Source organism: Balearica regulorum, chromosome 4, assembly GCF_011004875.1.
Source record: "Balearica regulorum gibbericeps isolate bBalReg1 chromosome 4, bBalReg1.pri, whole genome shotgun sequence".
Classification (NCBI taxonomy): domain Eukaryota; kingdom Metazoa; phylum Chordata; class Aves; order Gruiformes; family Gruidae; genus Balearica; species Balearica regulorum.
The window spans coordinates 23,045,035-23,066,215 of record NC_046187.1 but is presented as its reverse complement, the minus strand read 5'-3'; the positions used below and the strand labels follow the sequence as shown (position 1 = coordinate 23,066,215).

Sequence of the window (21,181 nt, the reverse complement as noted above, 5' to 3'; positions counted from 1 at the left end):
GCCCCCAGTGGAGTTATTTTCCAAGGGCTTGTCCACTCTCCCCTGGACTCTTGAAATCCATGCACCTCAGTCCTTCAGTAAGGAGTTACTTGTGAAGAGCCACCTTCTTTGGATCATTCAATGGTCCCTAGTTCTTGTGCTGGACGAGGTGATGAAAAGTTGATCTCTATCGCTTCTCTCCATGCAATTAGTGGTATCGGACACTCCCATCATACCCCTTTTCTCTCCTGTACCCCATGAGCTCTACTCTTTTTCTAGTTGCAAGTCCCAGCCTTCTCAGTCATTCTTTGCAGGAACTGTTCCTTGTCACCCTGCTCCGTATCTCTTTCAGTTCTGCTGTCCCAGCTTTTTGAGATGAAGGGGTCAGACCTGTGGTTGAGATTATCATTGAGCAGTGGGTTTTTTTCTCTTTTATTCTCTGTTCATTTGCCAATAATACCTAATGTTTGGTTTGATTTTTTTGACCACTGTTCAGTGGTCTTGTTCCTGAGTGACAGTGCCCATCACTTTGCAAGTAAATCTTGAATGTCTTGATAATCACATGCTAAAGTTGCAAGACTAATGATAGCAGCCTCAATATCTTATTCTTGTGAATGTATTTTCTCCTCCTCCTTCTACAGTTTGTGAAATCCTGCCTCCTGCTCTACTTTAGCTTAACCCCCAGTTAGGCAAATTACACAAGTCATTATTTGAACATAGCTTTATGAATATTTTTCGATACTGCCTAGAGTGTTGTAAGTGTAGACAAGGTGATTTAAGGATCTGAGAGGGAGAAGTAATATTTTTCATTACTACTTGTTCCCAAGGACAGACTGAGGTATTTGCTGTGATGTTTGCTGTGTTGGATGCAAGAGTTGTATGCACCAAAGCTTGTTTTCTTTTTCAAATATACAGGCCTTATGCCTCTTTAAGTGCTCAGACTGTAAGCTCTTTTAAGTAGGGTCATTGTTGTGAATTTGCTTGGAAAGTACTGTGCATATATTTTGGATGAGTATAAACAATGCATTAGTAATAATGCCCACTGAGAAAGACAAAACAAATCTTGACTAGGTGTCTTTGTCTCTGGACCTTTGCTATATAGTGAGTGATTCAAGGCCGACTGTACTTACCTGAAGGTTTTGAGAGGTGTGGTGTACTTGCAAGAGTTGATACAGTAATTCCAGTGTGGCACAGGAAGAGGAGTCGGGGGAGAGGTGAGGAAACACTTCAGAAATGCAGAGCAACACCCACAGTTGGATCAGATAATATCTGGACAACAAACGGAGTGGCAATCATGCTGAAGATGGCACAAAGGGAAAAAACAGCCTGTTGGAAAGTTCACGTATAGCTACGCAGTCTCAATTATGAGATCCTTGAGGCAAGGAACATGTCTTTCTGCTCAGCTACGAAACATTCAGCATGCTTTGGTGTGTTCATAACACGTGACCTTTTATTTGCCCTTCACTGGCGATAGCAGGATTGTATGTTTCATTTTCGTGTGTGTTCCTTTCAAAGATCATAGCCTGGTTGCATGACTTCTGTATAAGCTACTTGCCTTCTACTTTTAACTTTCTTATTTTTCCTTTATAAAATTACAAATTGCCAAGATAGTGAGATATAACTGGAAGATCTTCTCTTTTCCTATCTGAATGATGCTTAAGACAGAGCAACCTGCTTTTATCCTGACCCCTGCATGAAGTAACTGGGATTCCACCTGTTGTGGGTTGCGTCATTGCTTCTTGGCTCAGGTAGGAGGAAGAGACACAGGAGAGAAGGTTCTCGGTGCATGCTCTTATCTTCCGTGTGTAATGACCATAGATAAGCCATCTGCAAGCACAGAACAAGATTTACTATGCCAGATTAGACACTTCGGTGTTTGTAGTGTAGCATTCAGTCTCTTGCAGTATCTGATGCTTTAAGGAAAAATAAATACTACCACCAGGTGAATTCAGTCTGTTAGAAGATTTATCTTCCTTTTCTTTCCTCTGATCTTACATCAAAACTTTGGAATTTTGTTCCAGTGTGGGTGCTGCTTGTACTTTTCAGTGAGATGTTAAAGGCCCCTGGAAAGGTCTGTCTGAATACCATTAACCATCTACCTGATGTTTCTGAAGTGCTGTGTATCCAGCTTCTCATTGCAATCAAATCAGTTCATTCCCTCCTGCTCTTGTGTCCCAAGCACTTCGTCAGTGACTGCTTTTTAGACTCCAATATAACATTGGTCTGGCCATCTGTTCACAGAAAGCATCATGCCACCTTCTAGCCTTGACCATTCAGCATTTACTTGGATTTCTTTTGGCAATTCCTTCTCTCAAAAATGTACAAAATGTTCAAAAATGTATCCAATCCTTGATGTTACATTGCTGTTGCTAGAGGAGCTAAGATAAAAACTACTAAGTGCAGAAACAGGCCAAAGGTAACCAGACTGTGTTTCGTTGGTTTGTAGCCCAGATGCTGATGGTGTGATGGCAGAGGCTTTGCTCACATTCTGGTTCTCCTCCACGGATTCTAGAGAAGCATTGCGAGAAAGAGTTGAAAGGATCTTACGGAGGGGCCTGAAAAAATACACGGGGCCCCTGCGAATAAATGTCAAATCTTCTACCATCTCAAGTAAGTATGTTACATCTCTCTTAAAGGTAGTTCTTGCCCCTTGCTGATTGATGAGACTTGATTTTTCCCTTCTTATGATGGCCATTACTGAGTCTGAATCACAGTCTTTCCTGCTCATTAAGTAAGAACAAAATCAGTGGCAATGTATGAACACCACGTAAGTCTTAAATATGGATAAACAGGGGCAGTTGCTTTCCTCACAGTATGGCCTTAGCCTCCCTCCAAACTGCAGTACCAACCTTACACTACTATCAGGGTAAAGAGTAGGAGCCTGACCACAGTGCTTCAGTACACAGCAACACAAACATGCTCCCTAGGTTCTCTGAGGAGCCTGAAAGCGCAAAAACTATGTGTGGATGACAGTGAGGAAACAGACAATGCACTGAAAAAATATATTTGATGGGAGGATCAAAATCCTTGCAAATTCCCCAGGGGAAAAGGAAAGGACGGGGAAATATTCTTATCTATGTGACTTCTCAGCTGAGGATCTAGCCCCTTCTTTGAAAGCAGACCTGCATCTGCAGGATATGAAAACTAACAACACTATCTTTTTGATTCAGTGAATTACCAAACAGACATTGAAAGATGGGTTTCCCTCCTCTTCTACACTTCTGACCTGTTAGGGAATTTTTGTGCAGGCTTAGACCCTTGTCTGTGACTGGGCTTCAGTTATATACAGTCAGCACTTTTTCTGTGTGTCAGACTTTCCAAGAATGAGTTCCTAGTTGAAAGGAAGGGGTAGATACTTACTCTATTTGTTTTTACAGACCTTTTGCTTACTCCTTGCACAAGGGTGACAGTACACCACATGGGTGGGAACTTGTTACTTGCTTTTCCACACTAGACTACTTGAACCAGCACAGATCTGCAGAGGCTAGATGGCTGTGTTGAAAGAATAAGAAGCCTGGGCCAGATTCCATGCTGGATGGATCCAGACTTCCTCCCACTCAGAAATGACGAGGAGCAATATCTTGTTCTGCCTCTTGGTGCTTGAACTGGGCACACTGCATTGTGGCAATGCAGTGAAACTCAAATATGAGCTGTCACACCCCCATTGTTTCTTGATGGGCCAACCAGTCTTCCCCATTGGAATGGCTCAAGATGATAGGTGATGGCCCTTTGGGCAAAGAATCACTATTTCTCTGCAGCGTTGTTTATATGCCAGTACTTCCTGTTCAGCAAAGTGCAAATGTAATTTCTCCCAGATAGGCAAAGCATGTAGACGTCAACTAGAAAGGTTCAAAGAGTTTTGAGTGGTGATTTAGTGAATTTTGAAGCTTCAGTTTAATTTGGTGCCTTACATAAAGGATAAAATTGGAAGGAGTACAAAAATGCTTGTTAGAAAAGGACTGTGATCTTCTCAAGTTATCTGATTAGCTGCTTTTATTCAGTCTGGTGAATGTGGGAAGTGACTCAAAACTCTGTCTTCGTTGACCTTGAACCAGGGCTGTAACAGTAATGCACTAGTTGCTAGTTAAAAAAAAATTAGCTGATATAATTGAATCACAATGTTTTCATTAAATATTTGATCTCAGTAAAAGATGGCATCTCTGTGTTACTTTGATAAAGTTGTACGATAACCTTTGTGTTGCTTTTCTTGGCTCTCCCAGCCTAACCATAAAACATTGACTACATATGTCTACTACTCACTACAGGTCGTTGTGCAACTGTTACACGTGACACAAAGGAACATAAACAATACCTTGCCATTTCTAGGAGATGACAGTAAAAGGTTCCATTTGGATCTTTCTTTGCTAATAGGATTTCAGCAGTGCTATGAATCTTAGGCAAGTTCCTGTTGGTGCTGCTCTTTAAGAAAACCAGGTTGTCTCAAGTGAAGAGTATAGAACAGAGCACTCCTATGCTTTTAGAAGAGATGCAGGTCTCAACTTATAAAGCTTGTCTTCTTCCTCACACCTGGGAGAAGTGACAGTTTTCAACAGGCCCTGGAAGTCCAGAGAGGGATCTAGGTTTTGTATTTCCCACTTCTCTCTCCCCTCCTGAAATCTCCAGCATTAGTATTTAAAACAAAGAAAACCAAGAAGCCCTAGATTTTTTTCCATGCTCTGCAGCACCTTTCTAAATTATGCTTCATCGTAGCTTTGGTTTTGCAAACTGGAATCCTTGTTCTATGTTGAGGCAATCCCAGAACATTTTCATAATGGCTTGTAAAAAATCATTAGTCTGTTCATCGTAATCACCTCATCAAAAGATTCTAATTTAGGGGCTATAATATATAGCTTAGTATCATCTTGTCCAACACCAGGTCTCAACTTGCACTTCACTCAAAAGTATTTGCTCTGGTGATCAGCTCCAACAAATTCCTGCAAATTGGGTGCAACACTTGGGATCTTCAGCTACAATTCAGGGCAGCAGTACAAAACTAAGTAGCCTGCCAGCCCAGGGGTAGAACTTGCTTTGCTTCTTCATTCCTGAGGATTGGGAATAAAGGGGAGATAAAATCTAAACTGACAATGTTTTATTATCTCAGTTTTTGCAAAAAGAGGGAGAAGCTTGATTGCACAGATGTGAAAAAATAACGAACGTGCAAACCTTAAAGGAGAACAAAATAATATTGTCTCTGTTTTGTATCATCACGAAACAGTAGATGTTCTTTACATAGGGCTGCAAAAATACATTTTTATCAGGGTATTTTCAGATATGTTATTACTGAAGTCCCTGCTTTCTTATTTAGCTAGAGTTGATCAATCCCCTGGTCAAGGACAGTGGTATCTCCAGATGTCCACTATAGCTTTGATGAAAAATGGGAGGTGATAGAGATCTCTGCACTTGTGTACAAAACCTACTGGAAGGCCAAATATTTTTCAGTGGAGAATCAAGCAAACTAAGCCCTATCTTCTCTGAACAGCAGTGCAAGGGCCAGCAAAATGAGATATCACAGTCGGGTGACTTGGAAACACCCACGTTAGGACTTGCTCTTCCACTAGCACTGAAAGAAGGTGTTTCAGTTTGTCCTCTGTATAGTTCTGGCACCAAAGATATCTACAAGGCTGAGGTTTTTTCCCCAAGGGTTTCTTGGTTAGAAATAGTCACCTCACAGCTTGGATCTCTATTAGGCAAAGTGTAGAGCAGCTTGCCAGACTATTTCCTTTTGTCAGGTAAGTTGGAAGTGTCTCAAAATATATTTTTGGGAATGTACTTCTGACGTCAGAAAGAAACTGGTTGCAAGATCATTGGCACTGTTCAAAGTGAGTAGGAAGTATTCCCACCTGTTGCACAGCCAAGGGTTTTGACCATGAACAATGAGTCATGAATTGGTTTTGATCAACAAGTCAACTGTTATTATGTCTGTTTATCTGGCATCTGGGCCTTGCTAAAGCTCCTTACAAATACAAAATATAGAACCTAGGAGACAGATTCTCACGTCTTTATTGAGTCTTCTTCGGGAGACATGTAGGTGAGTGTCTGACCTGGATGACTGAGGAATGTTTCATCTCAAATAATGTATGTAGCAGTCTGGGTTTTTGTACTTTACTAGCCACAACAGCAGCTTGGGGGAGTGGAACAAGATATGCATCTGTACATTGGGAAATATAGTGGAGATCTGACATTCCCTACATTTTTCATACCATTAGTTTGGCACAAGGTGGTACATTTCAGTCTTTGCAACAGTCAAGAGAGGTTGACTGAAATGGGAGGGACTAAAATGTATTTTAAATTTAGTATTTTGCAAGGACATGCTTGTGATGAAGGAATTAAGCAGAAAATCACCCTGGCCTGGCTGCTTAGATGACCCAGATAAGGTGATTTAATTATTTTCCTCGCTCAATTCTTGTTTTTCCCTTTCTCTGCTCTGCTTGCAGAGGTTGCAAGTGATTTGGGCTGCCCCTACTGCAGTGGGACCTTGATTGCAAATGGGAGATGAGTGTAGGCCAAGAAGAAAAATAATGCTAAAAACTGCATCAGCTTGGATACATGCTGCAAAACCGAGATATAGTTCCTCATGCAGATCCCTCCTCAGGCTGCAGAACAGCCAGACGGATTTGCTGTATGTATGCTGTGAGGTGCGGACCTCTGCCTGTCCTCACAGGCAGAATTAAGATAGTTGATGGCAGGGGAGAAGTCATAGATGTGAGGACAGGTCCAGTGGACATAAGCAGGGAGGGAAGGGCTGGGTGATAGGGACAATTAGAGGTACAAAGCCTTTGCTTGTCTCGTCTCTACCAGGTTACTCTCCCCCGTTGAATGAATGAGAGTTGCGTCACCTGTATCTAAGCCATGTTTTGCTACTTCTACAAGGATGCATAACTCTAGGGAGGTAATTCCTGTTGAGAGAGCAGTGAGAAGGTTAGTGGGGAGACGTTTTAGGTTGTGTGCACTACGTAACCATACAAAAGCATGATTTTCCCACTGAGCCCAAAGCTCATGTTTTGCCATCTTTCAGGAAACATCCGCATTTCCTTTTAGGTACAGTTTTTGGGAACATGACTGAACCTGCTGCTCACTGCTCTCATTCCCGTTTCACCCCAGTACCTCGGGGCCTTCGTGGTCTTTAACGTAATTGAAGAGTATTAGGGTAGAGCTATTATCCCCATGTCTGTCTGCACTGCACGACGGATGCACTCTGTGACATTCCTCTTGGCTGCCCAGGTTGGTGACCTACTGAAACTTGCCAGAGATCCTTTTTTTGCATGCGTGCACTGTTGTTACCCTAAATAACACTGACCTAGTTGAGCCCCCTGTTTCTGATGCAGCTGAGAATTTTTTAATTCTCTCTCTTTTCGAGGAAGTTGTTATTAAACTGCAATGAAGGTCAGTGGGGAAAATGCTTCCTTTGCTCCCTAGTGCATTTCACAAAGCTGTGGTTCAAATGCGTGTCCAAGCATGTGTTATTAGTCCTGAAGCACGTACTTTTTACTGATTTTTTTATTTTTAAATGTTTACAATCCTCTCCTCCCTTCATACCCCATTTTAGATAATCTCCACCTTGCCTTCTTTGGGGGGAAAAAACAACTTACACAAGCATGATGTGGGAACTTGATATAATAGAGGATGGAATACACAGTTTGTCTTTGAAGCTAGCAGTTGTGTTATGACATACAGAAAATCACAGGTGGAAACCTTTAAAGAAAATCAAGTTCCTTGTGGGCATCAACATCTGTGAAAAATTATGTAATTGGTTAAAGCTGTATCAGATTTTTAAAACAGATTTCTCATCTTTAATTTTGCAGCCATCTCTGGCCCTTTCCACACTGAAAATGCATAATATCCCCTAATAATGTATTTGCTTGCCTTGCTTGAACTACTTCAATATAACGTTTGCTCCATTTGTGTCACTGAGAGTTCTGCCTGTTATTTTCCTCTTAATATAAACACAGATCTCTGTGGCTAAAATGAAATGAGGCAGTGAACGCAAGATTAATTCTTATGATGCAGAGACACTGATATTATTTAGAGACATGGCAAAGTGAACACATTTTTCTGTAGAAATCTCTGAATCCTTCAGAGATAAATGGTGACGTTCACTCTGCAGTTACTATGAACCTGCAAACATTTAAATGGGCTTTGAGCACTGAACTCCTTTAGAAATCCTTAACTGGCCTTAACTGGCTATTGCATATAAACAATTACCAAAATAAAGATGCTTTCCTGCTCTTGCTTACTCCCCTTTTCTTTCCATGTTTGCTCAAACACATATACTGAGGAGTAAAAAGCTATTTACTCATAAGATATTGATCTTAAATAGTAACTGCAAGCCACTAGTCTCATTAGTAGGAAATTAGGATAATGTAAGTGTGCTTTAAGGGTATTGGTTTACTAAATATGCAGAATAACTGTATCAACAAAATCGGTTGTCCAACTGGAGAACAGAGCCCTCTTCTGAAAGATGGAATCCCTAAGCCACCTTTCAATAGATTGCTGTGATTTTAATTTAAACAGTAGTTTTCTCTTTTAAGTTAGGCAAGCTTTAATTAAACAGCAAGTTCCATTTTACAGGTAGGCAATGCATGTTCAAGTTGAACTTGTTCTTGTTTACAGTGGAAGCCTGAACCCTGTTTTCCTAAATGTGGCACAAACAACTATTTTTGCAGCTGTATGTGGTTGGGACAAGATATGACACTTTAATTGTTACTAATTGATGCTTTTTCTTGGTAGTGCAAACAACTAGGGCAACTAGTAAATGAAGCAGGGCAGCGAAATTGTCTCTCGTGCCTTACAAGTGATTGCTTCAAGGCAGGGCTTGCAACACATTAGCTGGCACAATGCGAACAGCTATGCTGTTGACCAGGCCAAAAATGTCAAGCTAGTAGCAAAGGCAAGCCCCTAATAAGGTAAGTCAGTAAGCAACCCGATTTTCAGTGGTATCGTGTAACCTAAAGTCCTCCCTGCTTTTGGTGGGTTCTGCTGTGGGCTCAGCTTATCTGAAAATAGTGTCAGTTCAGGTTTCCAAACACATATGTGTGCTCTGGGTTTGGGATCCTGGTTTTGAGTCCTCAGTATTATGCCCTTAACTTGACCTGTTCTGATCTACATGATGGGTTCCCAGGTCTGTCTGCTAGACAGACCTGCTTTCACCTCTTAAAAACTCCCTTTACTTTGAGGTTTTCTCTGTTGCTGTGGTGGTTTCTTTAGTAGTTATGTTCCAGCTCCCACTGTGGGATACATGGTCAGGGCACTGTATCTGGCAGATCTCTAAAGCAAAGCAGTGTCCTTACCCTCGTGAATATGGCATTGAATTTATTGACAGGCGTCACTGGCCTTTTTCCTTCAGCAGTGGGTGTGTTGGAGAGTACAGCAGCTGCATAGTCCAGATATTATAAAATATGCTAAAAATCAAAGCTGTACAGACATTCTATTTCAGACTTGCAGTGTGTGCGTGGGAGACTTGTTTCTCCAATTAATACACAAGTTGGTCCAACTGGAAGCAATTGGGTAAAATTTTGCCCATGTGAGGTTTGTACTTTTTTCTAGGTGCCTCGTAAAAAGGCAGACAGAGATATAGACAGGTGCCTTGCAGAACAGCTGTGTGACTCACAGCAAAACTCAGAGCAGTGAGAACATCCCAGTTGAATTGCTTCCGGCACTGCGCTTGAACAACCTGGTTGCTCCTTTTGTCTCCTTGATGAGCTTTGCAACATAATGTTAGTGTTAATAATTGACTGTAGGCTTTATAATTAGGCATTATGAGGTAAATGCCTCTCCACCCAGAGAGGAGCTAAAAAAACCATTATTATCAATATTGCACTTGAAGGCAAAAGGTTCTCTTTCATTGTTGATTACATTTGTTGTTTTCCTACCAGTTCCCAGCTATAACATATTAGAGTGACCCAAATGATGAGCTAGTTCTGAAGGTTGTATGAATTTCTAGGAAAACATAGTTGAAACAAACAAGTAGGGCCAGATTTCTCAAAGCACTTCTTGCCAATGTAAATATATACGTGAAGTAGCCAAATCCTTAGCATAGCTCAGCACCCTTTTTTTTTTTTTCTGTTTTTCCTCACTTTGTAAGTTACCAAACAGTAACGTTTACACCACTGCTGAATCCCTCTGCTGGCCTAGCTTTTACTGTCTGGTATTACATTTTGATGTAAGGCATCTCGGCAACAATGAACCACGCTATCCATGGAAAGCCACAGAATACAACCGACATTCCTGAAATGCAGAAGTACCTGTACATTCCACCTCTCACCTCTGCAAATCACGTATTTAAGAATTGTCATTAAAATCCACATTCATCACACAATCTTCAAACTTCACTCGCATCAACAAAAAAGAATTCCCCACACCAAAATCAAAACATCATCACAACACCGAATGAAAGTTGACAATTTACACACAATCCACCCCTTGTCACTTCACCACAATTACAACCACCAAAAATTCCCTACAATTATTCCACTCTCTAACATTGTCTAGTCCATGTTTTGCCCGTTACCTCTCCCAATTACTATCCTTAATTCCTCATGCCCCACCTTGGGTGCCAAAAAAGGACTGCAGTGGGTTGACCCTGGCTGGACACCAAAGCCGCTCTATCACTCCCCTCCTCAGCTGGACAGAGGAGAGAAAATATAATGAAAGCCTTGTGGGTTGAGATAAGGACAGGGAGAGATCCATCACAGGCAAAACAGACTTGAGCTGGGGAAAAATTAATTTAATTTATTGCTAATCAAATCAGAGTAGGATAATGAAAAATAAAGCCAATTCTTAAAACCACCTTCCCCCCACCTCTCCCTTCTTCCCAGGCTCAACTTCACTCCCAATTTTCTCTCCCTCCTCCCGCCCAGCAGCACAGGGGGACGGGGAACGGGGGTTGTGGTCAGTTCATCACACATTGTCTCTGGTGCTCCTTCCTCCTCAGGGGGAGGACTCCTCACACTCTTCCCCTGCTCCAGCGTAGGGTCCCTCCTATGGGAGACAGTCCTCCACCAATTTCTCCAACGTGAGTCCCTCCCGCGGGGTGCAGTTCTTCACCAACTGCTCCAGCATGGGTCCCCCACAGGGTTGCAAGTCCTGCCAGCAAACCTGCTCCAGTGTGGGCTCCTCTCTCCACGGGTCCACAGGTCCTGCCAGGAGCTTGCTCCAGTACGTGCTTCCCATGGGGTCACAGCCTCCTTCAGGTGCCTCCACCTGCTCCAGCGTGGGGTCCTCCATGGACTGCAGGTGGATGTCTGCTCTACCATGGACCTCTGTGGGCTGCAGGGGGACAGCCTGCCTCACCGTTGTCTTCTCCATGGGCTGCAGGAGAATCTCTGCTCCGGCACCTGGAGAACCTCCTCTCCTTCCTTCTTCACTGACCTTGGTGTCTGCCGAGTCATTCCTCTTGCATGTCCTCACTCGTCTATCTGGCTGCAATTTCTCTTGTGCAGTTTTTTCCCCCCTTCTTAACTCTGCTATCCCAGAAGCACTACCACCATCCTTGATGGGCTTGGCCTTGGCCAGCGGCGGGTCTGTCTTGGAGCCGGCTGGCATTGGCTCTATCAGACACAGGGGAAGCTTCTAGCAGCTTTTCACAGAAGCCACCCCTGTGGCCCCCGCTACAAAACCTTGCCACGCAAACCCAATACAGGATTTTACTCCTTTCATAGGAATTGAGAAAGGACAAGTGAGCATTTTTACTAAAAGGCAACCTCACAAGTTGTTGCTTGCCCACTAATAAAACTTACTTATCTTTATTATATGAACAGTTCCTGTTCATAGTGAGTAAGACTGTATTACTGTATAAATGTCTAATTATAACTCACCTCTCATTCTTACAAAATAAAGCAGCGTCTGCATGCACATAGTGCAGCCCTAGCACTGCCTTTGCTCTGTAACATTCCCCACAGTCAAGCTGTACATGCACTGAAGTTCTGTTTGTTTCCTTTTTCTATCATAATCTCCTTGATGTCATATTAAGAAATAAATGAGCACACGTCTAGTAATGGTGGATTGCAAACATGCAATTCACCCTGCATACCAGGAGGAGTGTCAAGCCCACAAGCAAAACACAAGTGATACAAACACAATAGGTGACAAGTATGAGCCAGAGCCCTTTGCATTCAGAAGAGACTCCTCCTGGCTTGGTGTGGTTTTGGATCAAAACTAGGATATTATTTTGTGTAGCTGCAAAGAAAAAACAGAAATTAAGTCAGTGAGGGATCTGATGAGAAAGGCTACCCAGACACAAAATGTGAAATTGTAGATGCTGTACAAGAATCACTATATAATTTAAAAATTGTATTGAAAGTGTGATTATAAATTTTTTTTAATTTATTTTTACTGCTGGCAACTAAAATGGTAGCTCTAGTAAAAGTAGTGAAGAAGGGGAAGAAGGGGAATAGACTTATACCTTGAGCCAATGCTTGTTATTGTCAGCATGAGCATACTGTATTGTCCAGAAACGTGCAACGTGCATGTTAAAGGAGGGAAATGTATTGCTAGAACCTGCTGTGCCATGCCATAAATTGTTATTAACTATTTCTTTTAGCATTAAGAGTGTAGCAGACATGCTGTTGCTCAATAAGATGGGAGAAAGGAGAGTGAGCCACTGCTATTGTAAGCTGGCATTGCTGCAGTGAAGTCAGTGCTTTCTGATCTCGAAGAGGGTGCAGAGTGAGTACCAGATCTCCTCTGGCCCTTGCTCTGCTGTAAAATGCAGCCAGTTGATTTTTTACAAAAAAGGAACTTCAAAGCTTTCCACTGTAAACATTTCTCCCCAACAAAATTGTGTATCTTGAGTAACACAGGGTGTGGTTTTTCTGTACTCCCCTCCAGAAAAATCAGGGTCCAGCAGGATGGGGGGAACCTTATACCAGGTCCTCAGAGGATATTGGCTGGCTGGAGAAGAGCAAGCAGCACCGCAGAGAGGAGTGCAATAGCCAGCGCAAGAATGAGACCACATAAGAGCTACATCGGTTTCTCCAGCAGCCTCCCTCAGCCGTACCTCCTGCAGTGCCCAGTGCTCAAGTAGCTGTTGGGTGGGATGACCATGCAGATGAGAAACCTTGTCTGTGCCATCCTGGCCTGACCCTGACTGTTTCTTTGTTTCAGATATGGACGCAAAAAGAGCAGAGGCCCTCTTCAATGACAGTAAGTGAGGGCTTTTTAAGCCTATGAAATCTCCGATTGTTTTAATTAGCGTTAATAGTCTCTGAGCACTTTTCTCATCCTCCTGTCTAATGAATGTGACCTTGTACTTCACAGATATCAGCTGTGTATTTAGAAATACTGCTCAGTCACGAGGAAGCCTTTTTTATTAGTGTCTTCTGGGATACTTAGGAAAACTGGCTTGAAAATAGTGGTGATGGGGTGAAAATCCTTTCTAGAAAAAGTCTACATCCACTTCTGAGTTCCGTGGTCAGTTTTTTTGCAGTGAGATGTCCCTTCTGTTAAAAATATCAGCAATTCTGTGAGAAAAGAGCAAACAATGAGAAACAAGTAAGTGCTGAGAGCTCTATAGAAATCCTCAGTGTTTGGCAGAGAGGAGACACACAGGTCCTGCTGCATAAATGCCTATGGCATGCTTCTGCCTCCAGCAGTGCTGGTGTGGAAGGTGGAGGTCGCATCTTAAATGTAAACCCTGCCATCTAGGAAACAGAGGACTTTTAGCCAGTGAGGGCTGAGCGCCGTAATGTTCAGGACACTTGTTTATTTACTAGGCTGATCCAGGTGCTGTTGGTACCAGTGAGAGCTTTTACACCGTGTCTGCTTAATTGTGTATTTGGACACGGAGAGACTAAGCTGTGTTTCTACATGAAAGCTAAGACATTTCAGATGACTCCTAGGTGTACATAGCAAAATTGAGCGAGGAAGACTTCCAACAATTAAAGGAACTTCATCACTTGAGCTAGCTGACGGCTTTAACGTCAGGCACAACAGCTAGCTGAAAGGTGTACTATAATGTGCTAAAGGCAGGGGAGTCCTTATCATGGATTTGACTGCATTTTATATTTGAGCAGATTATAGTTAGAAGTGATCTCTATTATAAATAGATTGAAACGTGTACTTAAATAGAATACTTCATCAAGTCTAATCCTGCCTGCACAGGGCAGACACCTTGCCCTCTGTCTCCCTGATGTAAAGTATTAAAACTGCATCTTGGAGCAGTGACTGCAGAGACTGTTTCATATATACTTGTCTTGGATGCTGTAGCACAACAATTCATTTCCACCTTGCTACCTGTTATTTTCCTACACACAGATTAAGCGATGCGCTTTACACCTGAACGTGTACCAGCATATTGTTCAGTTGATGCTTTAAGGATGATAGCCTAGCAGAGACTTCTAACACAGCCTGCAAGTCAGAAGTGCCCCAAAAGCCAGTAGGACTGGGCACAAGCAGAACAGTTTGGAATAATGGCCTTCTGTGTGCTCTCAGAAGTTAGGAATATGTCATTTTCTTTAGTGTGCATTGGAAAGAAGGAAGGACCATAAGGAAATGTATAGAGGTTGCATCAGCCTGTGATTATAATGAAAATGTTCTGGATTTTGGAATGGCTAGTAATACAAAATTGTTCCTTATGGAAATAGAAGGCAATATGATTGGTCTTCTCAAGGTATTGCTGTAGGGGTTAAGTTCAGGTAGTTTGTTTTAGAGAAGTTTTTAAGCTTTCAGAGAAGGAAGTCCGCTTGTTTGGAGATTTAATCGTCATAAAAAGCCATCTTTGCTTACAAGTTGGGTTTCTTTTAACTCCCGGCAGGTTTGATCAGTTCCTTAGCAGCAGGCTGTCAAGCAATGGAAGATTAAGTAACATCACTTTTTGGGTCGGTTTAAGGTGCTGGTTTCCTGGGGCACTGATGGAACTGCGAGTTTCTCCCTGTGTTTTGAACATTGACTGCTCAGGTGGTTGATAAGATTGTGCAGTTTTAGGACCAGTAATTGAGGATTACCAATAGCTTTCAGGAGGGAAGCATGCTAGTGCAGACAGTTTTATCAATTATGGTATATTCTCCAGTTTTGCTTTCACATGGAAAGTTTTTAACAAGCAGATATAGATTTCATTGATTTCCTTCATTGTGGTTTTAAATCTCAGAACAGGGCAGACTCTACACTGAGCACATGAGCTTCTCAGTATTGTATGACTTTTTTGTTTTGTTTGGGGGTTTTCTGGGGTTTTTTTGGTTTGGTTTTTTTTTTTTCAAATTTATGAATGGCTTTCAATCTGCTGTGTTATTGCTGCTGCTTTTGACTATGAGGTACTGTTAACATAACCTTGTGCAGATCCTAGCAGGAAGGGGCAGAGGTTACACTCTGTGTGGCTCCAGTGTTTCACTTCTGAGGACTTCAAAGGCCCTGGGGCTGGCAGCTCTTCAGTGACGAACTACTGATTTCTGCTTTGTCCCCCTCTGGGTCACTGTCTGCGGGAGACAGGCAGTGCAATGGTTTGGATTGTGTTGTCACTATGCAAATAATTCTTAGCTCTGTCTCTTTTTCAATGGATTGGCATAGTCCTGTCTGTCAACTTTTCTAATGTCTAGCTGAAATCGGGGCCTGGATGAAAACTAGTGAGTCTTGGTCCAGGTAAGATGAATTTGATGCTGTTTGGATGGGAGAAGACAGCTGAAGCAGCTCTGTCCATTGAGAAAGTTTCTAAAGCTACTGGGGAGCTTCAGCTGCTCCTGAATATCCTGAGTTTAGTGGCTGAAACCATGGATATTTTCATTTCTCTCTGGGTTTGAAGGATAATACTTTTTGTCATGGATGCACACTGTGCTGCAGGTATCCATGCCTTTGTCATCTCTGGCTTGGATTAGTGTGATGCTCTTTGCCTGAAGTGCCTCTCCAGGTCCACTTGCAGAATGCCATTTGTGCAATGCGCAGTTGCCTGTTTCCAGGTGACATCTTGATGATGTAATCTACATGCATGTGTGGTAAAACCCCATGGCTTGGATCATTCCCATCTTAGATTTTGCCTTGTTCATGTTTTATCCTAATGACAAATAACCTGGGACATTAGAGTTGGCAATCCCTGTATTTGGGAATTGTCCTGGGTGTGTGGTGAAGGGTTTTGATTCCTGATTTGGGTTGCTCGCGTAGCTAAGCCTGAATGGTTGACCATCATGGCTTTCCATAATAATCAGTTGTTAATTCAGGCTTTGAACAGAATGGGTTGTGCATGAGGATCTCTGATTTGAGGGGCTGGTGGAAGGTATGTTTTCTTGTTGATGTTAATACTGTTAGAGAACCTAGGTGGTGTGTAATTTTACATGTATTTTCCACAGCCACTGGCAAGCATATTTACAAAATGGAAGAACAGCTAATACACTCTTTCTCCTTTTTGACAGTCTGTGGGTTACGGCAGAATAGATCAGTCAAGTCAATGGCAAAATCATCGTCATTGCGAATAGTTGGCGGATTGTCTTCTGCAGAGACTGGGGACTGGCCGTGGCAAGCTAGTTTGCAGTACAATAATATCCATCGCTGTGGTGCGACACTCATCAGCAACACGTGGCTTGTATCTGCAGCTCACTGCTTCAGAGAGTAAGTTCCCATCTTAGAGAGAACCTGCAGCAGAATGTGCTCCATGTGTATGAAGTTGTGTGGCTTTCCAGATTTACACCACACCCCTGACTCTTTCCAGGGGAACAATTTTCTGCCTTGGAGGAAGAAAAGTCAGAGTTAAGCAGACCCATCATTTGAATGTTTCAATGAGAAATTAAAGACTGACTCTTTGGAGCAGAACTGGCAGTTGTATGAGTGGAAATCAATAGCCATTTGGCATATTGAGCAAAGAAGTGTAGAAAAGGTAATGTGACTGAAATGGCAGAGTATTTGTTTCCTGTTGCACAAAATGTTTCTAAAGGTGCTCCTTTGCGTTACAACTAGGTTGCTGCTGCTGCTGCAGGCCGCTACCAGAAGTTATAACCCTGCATTCCTCCCCCTCCATTCAGCGATGCACTCCCAGCGCTTTTCTGTTTCAAGCATGGCAATTGTGAAGCTGCAGGGCATGTAAAATGGAATAGCTGATTGAACTGATTATTAACATGCAAAAAGAGTGAAGGAGATTAAGAGTTTTATAGCAGAAGAGCTTTTTGATTTGATTACACCCTGTGGCCACATAATGGCTAGATCAGGGACAAGGAGCAGGGGAGGAGTATGAGACCATAGTTGAGGAGGGAATGCAGATTTGCCCTCTTCTACCAGCAGCCAACAATGATGTGGGACAGAGTATTATGGAAAGTGATGGATGCCTTAGGAATCTAGCAGGGAGGTGGCTTTGTAGGAGCTTTACAATAAAGGTGCTCACCAAGTTTGAAGTCCCAAACACTTACATGTACAGCTAAATACTTACGGCACTCTTACCTTTTTCAGCATGAGTCACCCTCAGAAGTGGACTGCTACTTTTGGAGCTCTTTTGAAGCCACCAAGCTTGAAACGCTCAGTCAAGACTATCATTATTCACGAAAAGTACCGCTACCCAGAACATGATTATGACATTGCACTTGTACAGCTCTCTAAACGAGTTGAGTTTACAAGTAGCATACACCGCGTTTGTCTGCCTGAGCCATCTCAGACTTTTCCATACAATATTTATGCTGTCATCACAGGCTGGGGAGCACTTACCAATGACGGTGAGTCCTGAGTCTACCAGACGAGCTGTATGTTACATAAACAGTGGCTCTGATCTACTGTTGAATTGACACCACTTCTGTAGCCATATGTTGTATGGCAGCAAGCCTAATTCTTTGTCTGTAAGCAATGGGTTTTTTAATTGTGAGCAGCAGTTTCTTGTTCTAAAATTAAACTGGACAGTGCTACAATCGACTGAAGCAGAAAACTGGAAGAAGACTGTTCTTTTTTTCCAGCCTTTCTATTTCGTATTGTAAATTCTTAAGACAGGTAGTCCAGCCACACATGTGTTTAGTGCCTAAAAAGATATTCTCCCAGCCCTAGCCAGAAGTTATGGATAACTCTGTAGGCTTTCAGGAAAATGTGAGCTGCAGATGGCGACTTACCCAAGCTCACACTCTTAGGCCACACTAAGAGTAGATTTAGCAATGGAACCAAGATATCTTCATGTTGTATCATCTGTGCAAATTTCTAAGTAATTTGTGTTCCATGGTATTATATGGAATATGTATCAAATATATGGTTTTACACTTAAGGCACTATGTACCATATAATCATTACTTCTGTCTTAATGGTACAGTTCCTAAGTGAGACTGTGAGTATGTATGTTTCCCTTAAGGGCTTAACCTAGACAGATCAACAAGCAAAACCTCCATATTAAACCAAGTCAAGCTGGTCCTCCATAAGAGAACATTAAAAGCTCTTCCTGTATCTTAACTACTGCAAAGTAATTCTGTTGATAAATACCCAAACTATATTTTCCCTCAGGTCCAACCCCAAATGCTCTTCAGGAAGCAACAGTGAAACTTATTGACTCAAACACCTGCAACAGAAAAGAAGTGTATGATGGGGACATAACACCCAGGATGCTGTGTGCTGGATACTTGGAAGGAGGAGTAGATGCTTGTCAGGTAACTATAGCTTAAAATTAGAAAGGAAAACTATTTTAATGCTGACTCCAGTATCTGGTCAACCAAATCTTAACTGACAGTGTATTAGTCCTTTAAATAGGCTCTGTTCAAACAGAAATTAAGTTGTAAAATGAAATAGCATTTAGTAGACATCATTTAGCACATAAAACTCATACTAAGACAGCTAAATTAGTATAATATTAATAATTTAAACTTTTCATAGCATGAAATTAAATTCTTATTCTGTAAGTCAGAATAGCTGCTACAAGCCTGTTTACTTCTCATAATTTCTTGTATGTGAAATCTAACCACCAATTTGTTTGCAAAGTGATATAACAAGATATTGACAGAGATACTAAATGCTGAAATACTAAATATGAGCTAAAAATTAAATGTCTCAAGCTGCCAAGACCAGACATCTGTACAATTGAGAAGGAAGAAGTTTAAGAATGTAGCAGGTAACCTGCCAGCAAAAATGCACTACCACTCATTTAAATTAAATTCTGGATTGGATCATCTCATAACAAATCTGTTATGATCTTTGCTAACAAACTTGGATTGCTGGAAGGAAAACTGTCTGAAACAAAGACGACTATAAGGAAGCTAGGTATAAATGGAATGGTGAGGATACATGTATGGTGCAGGTTTGCAAATACAAGGCAGGTAGGGAGCAGTGTTTCACAAACAGAAGAGAAACTTTTTTCTTTTTTTTTTTTACTGTAAAACCACAGAAACAGGTCAGGACGTTCGATGGCAAACAGGAAAAAGCCACAGACTTCTGACTAAAGTTTCAGAAACAGTCTGGATTCTGCAAAAATGTCAGCTCTTGAAATACTTGTTGCTTTCTTCTCTTATTGGACACACCCTCCTGTCTGTGGAGAGAATTATATTTTCCCTTCTGATCAATTAAATCTTTTTTTCCCGCTCCTCTTTTTCTAGGGGGACTCTGGGGGACCACTGGTTACTCCAGACCCTAGACTGATGTGGTACCTCGTGGGAATAGTGAGCTGGGGAGACGAATGTGCCAAACCAAATAAACCTGGAGTGTACACACGAGTGACTTATTTCCGTGACTGGATTACCTCAAAAACTGGCATCTAAATCAAAAATGGATTTAACTACACAGACTAGGTATAACTCATATTTGTCTGTAATTCTGAAAGGCTATTTTTTTGTAGTATATATATTCCTATGTAGTTTTGGTTGAAGCAACCTTTGCCCGCAGCAAGCGCTATCTTTGCTGTCAGAGATCCTAACCCCTTGAGAATTTATACTAAACATATGAGATTGCTTGCCCCATCTTTGAGCCTTGAAACATTCTCACTTATCAGAAATTATGAACTGATGTCATTAAACTAACATTTAAAAGCTACAGATTTACCTGCTTTATAAATACAAACGTTTTCCAGGAAAAAAAATTTTTCTTCAGCCATGGCCAAGGTCTGAAGCTGAACCTGCTTCCTCCAGCAAAGCAAATGCTGTCACAGCTGTGTTTCTAGCAAAGTGAACCCTTGATTATTAATCTTGTTAGAGACTCTCATCTGCACAGACTGCAGCTGAGACCTTGGATGCTCACCCTGCTCAGTGGCCTTGACAGCTAACAGTGGATCAGCCAGGACTGAGGATAGGTCCTAGCTAAGGAAAAGGAGGATTTCTGTGTTTGCAGTAAGTTGGAAGGGGAAAAAAGAAAAGCTTGATGTTCTTCTTTCGAAGCACATTTTTAATAGAAATTTTTTGGTGGATTCTGTGAAGTTCAAGTTCCTTGAAAGTGCTCTTGTGGAAGTGCTTTATCACAATACTGTGCTGCTACCTCTGTACCAGTTGCTTTCTAGATCTACGCAGTTGAACTTACAATATGCTTACGATATAGAAACACAAACTCTACCCAAATTAGTTTGTAACAAGTGTGTCCCCATGAACAACCTCCCTGGAAGGAAACTCAGCATTTAAATTTGTGCTAAAGGAAAAATAAATATTAACCACAAATAAACTGGGAACCACCTTTTTCGTTCAAGAAATAGTGTGCTTTTCCAAGGGCGTGCCAGCCAGTGGAAGCCATCTCAATGCAAAGAAAGCAATTAGTGATGCTGTTTTGCTTCACTGATGGGTTCATCTCTGCCATGAATGAATATGATCCTGTCTTATGTGGCTGAAGAGTAATTTCATGTTAAAGAACAGTCCTGATAAGAACTTCAGAGTAAATGCAATCCTTAAACACCGATCAAGCACTTTTCCTACCTCTGTGCATGATATCTCATGGATTGCTGGTGGAAGGGGGTCCAGTGACGTGACTATTACTGTCCCCTAGAACCCAGGCCTTCAATATGAGAATCCAAAATGTCACTCCAGTACTGTCTCCTGCAGTGTTTGAAAGGCCACTGGACTGCAAATGCAGGACTCACAGGAGTCTGAGATGTGAAAAAGCTGCAAGTCCCACAGCTGAACCTACTACAGCTGAAAATCTCTCCGAAGCATCCTGCCTCCACTTCTGCTCAGGACGGGTCTCTCCTCAGCCTTCCTACTGTGCAAGCTCTCCAATAATCAGCATCTCTGGGAACAAAATGCTTGGCATTTCTTGAAAACTTACACCCTGAATTACAAGTCTACATACGGATGGAAAAGCCTATGTTTAAGCCTTGATGGTGGAGGACGGGGTTGTCTTATTATTAGGC

At 41.9% G+C, this 21,181-nt stretch overlaps 1 protein-coding gene across 1 annotated transcript in view; it reads left to right on the top strand.

Annotated features, from left to right (window-relative positions):
- The window catches only part of LOC104635120 (transmembrane protease serine 11E-like), a 42,793-nt gene extending 22,882 nt beyond the window's left edge, over positions 1–19,911 (top strand). The window contains exons 5-10 of the mRNA XM_075750717.1: positions 2,426–2,589; positions 13,081–13,119; positions 16,314–16,509; positions 17,341–17,600; positions 18,367–18,509; positions 19,449–19,911. Coding sequence (XP_075606832.1) covers positions 2,426–2,589; positions 13,081–13,119; positions 16,314–16,509; positions 17,341–17,600; positions 18,367–18,509; positions 19,449–19,610 — 964 coding nt within the window. The 3' untranslated portion in view covers positions 19,611–19,911. The remainder of the gene's footprint in view (positions 1–2,425; positions 2,590–13,080; positions 13,120–16,313; positions 16,510–17,340; positions 17,601–18,366; positions 18,510–19,448) is intronic.
- The last annotated feature ends 1,270 nt before the right edge of the window (positions 19,912–21,181 follow it).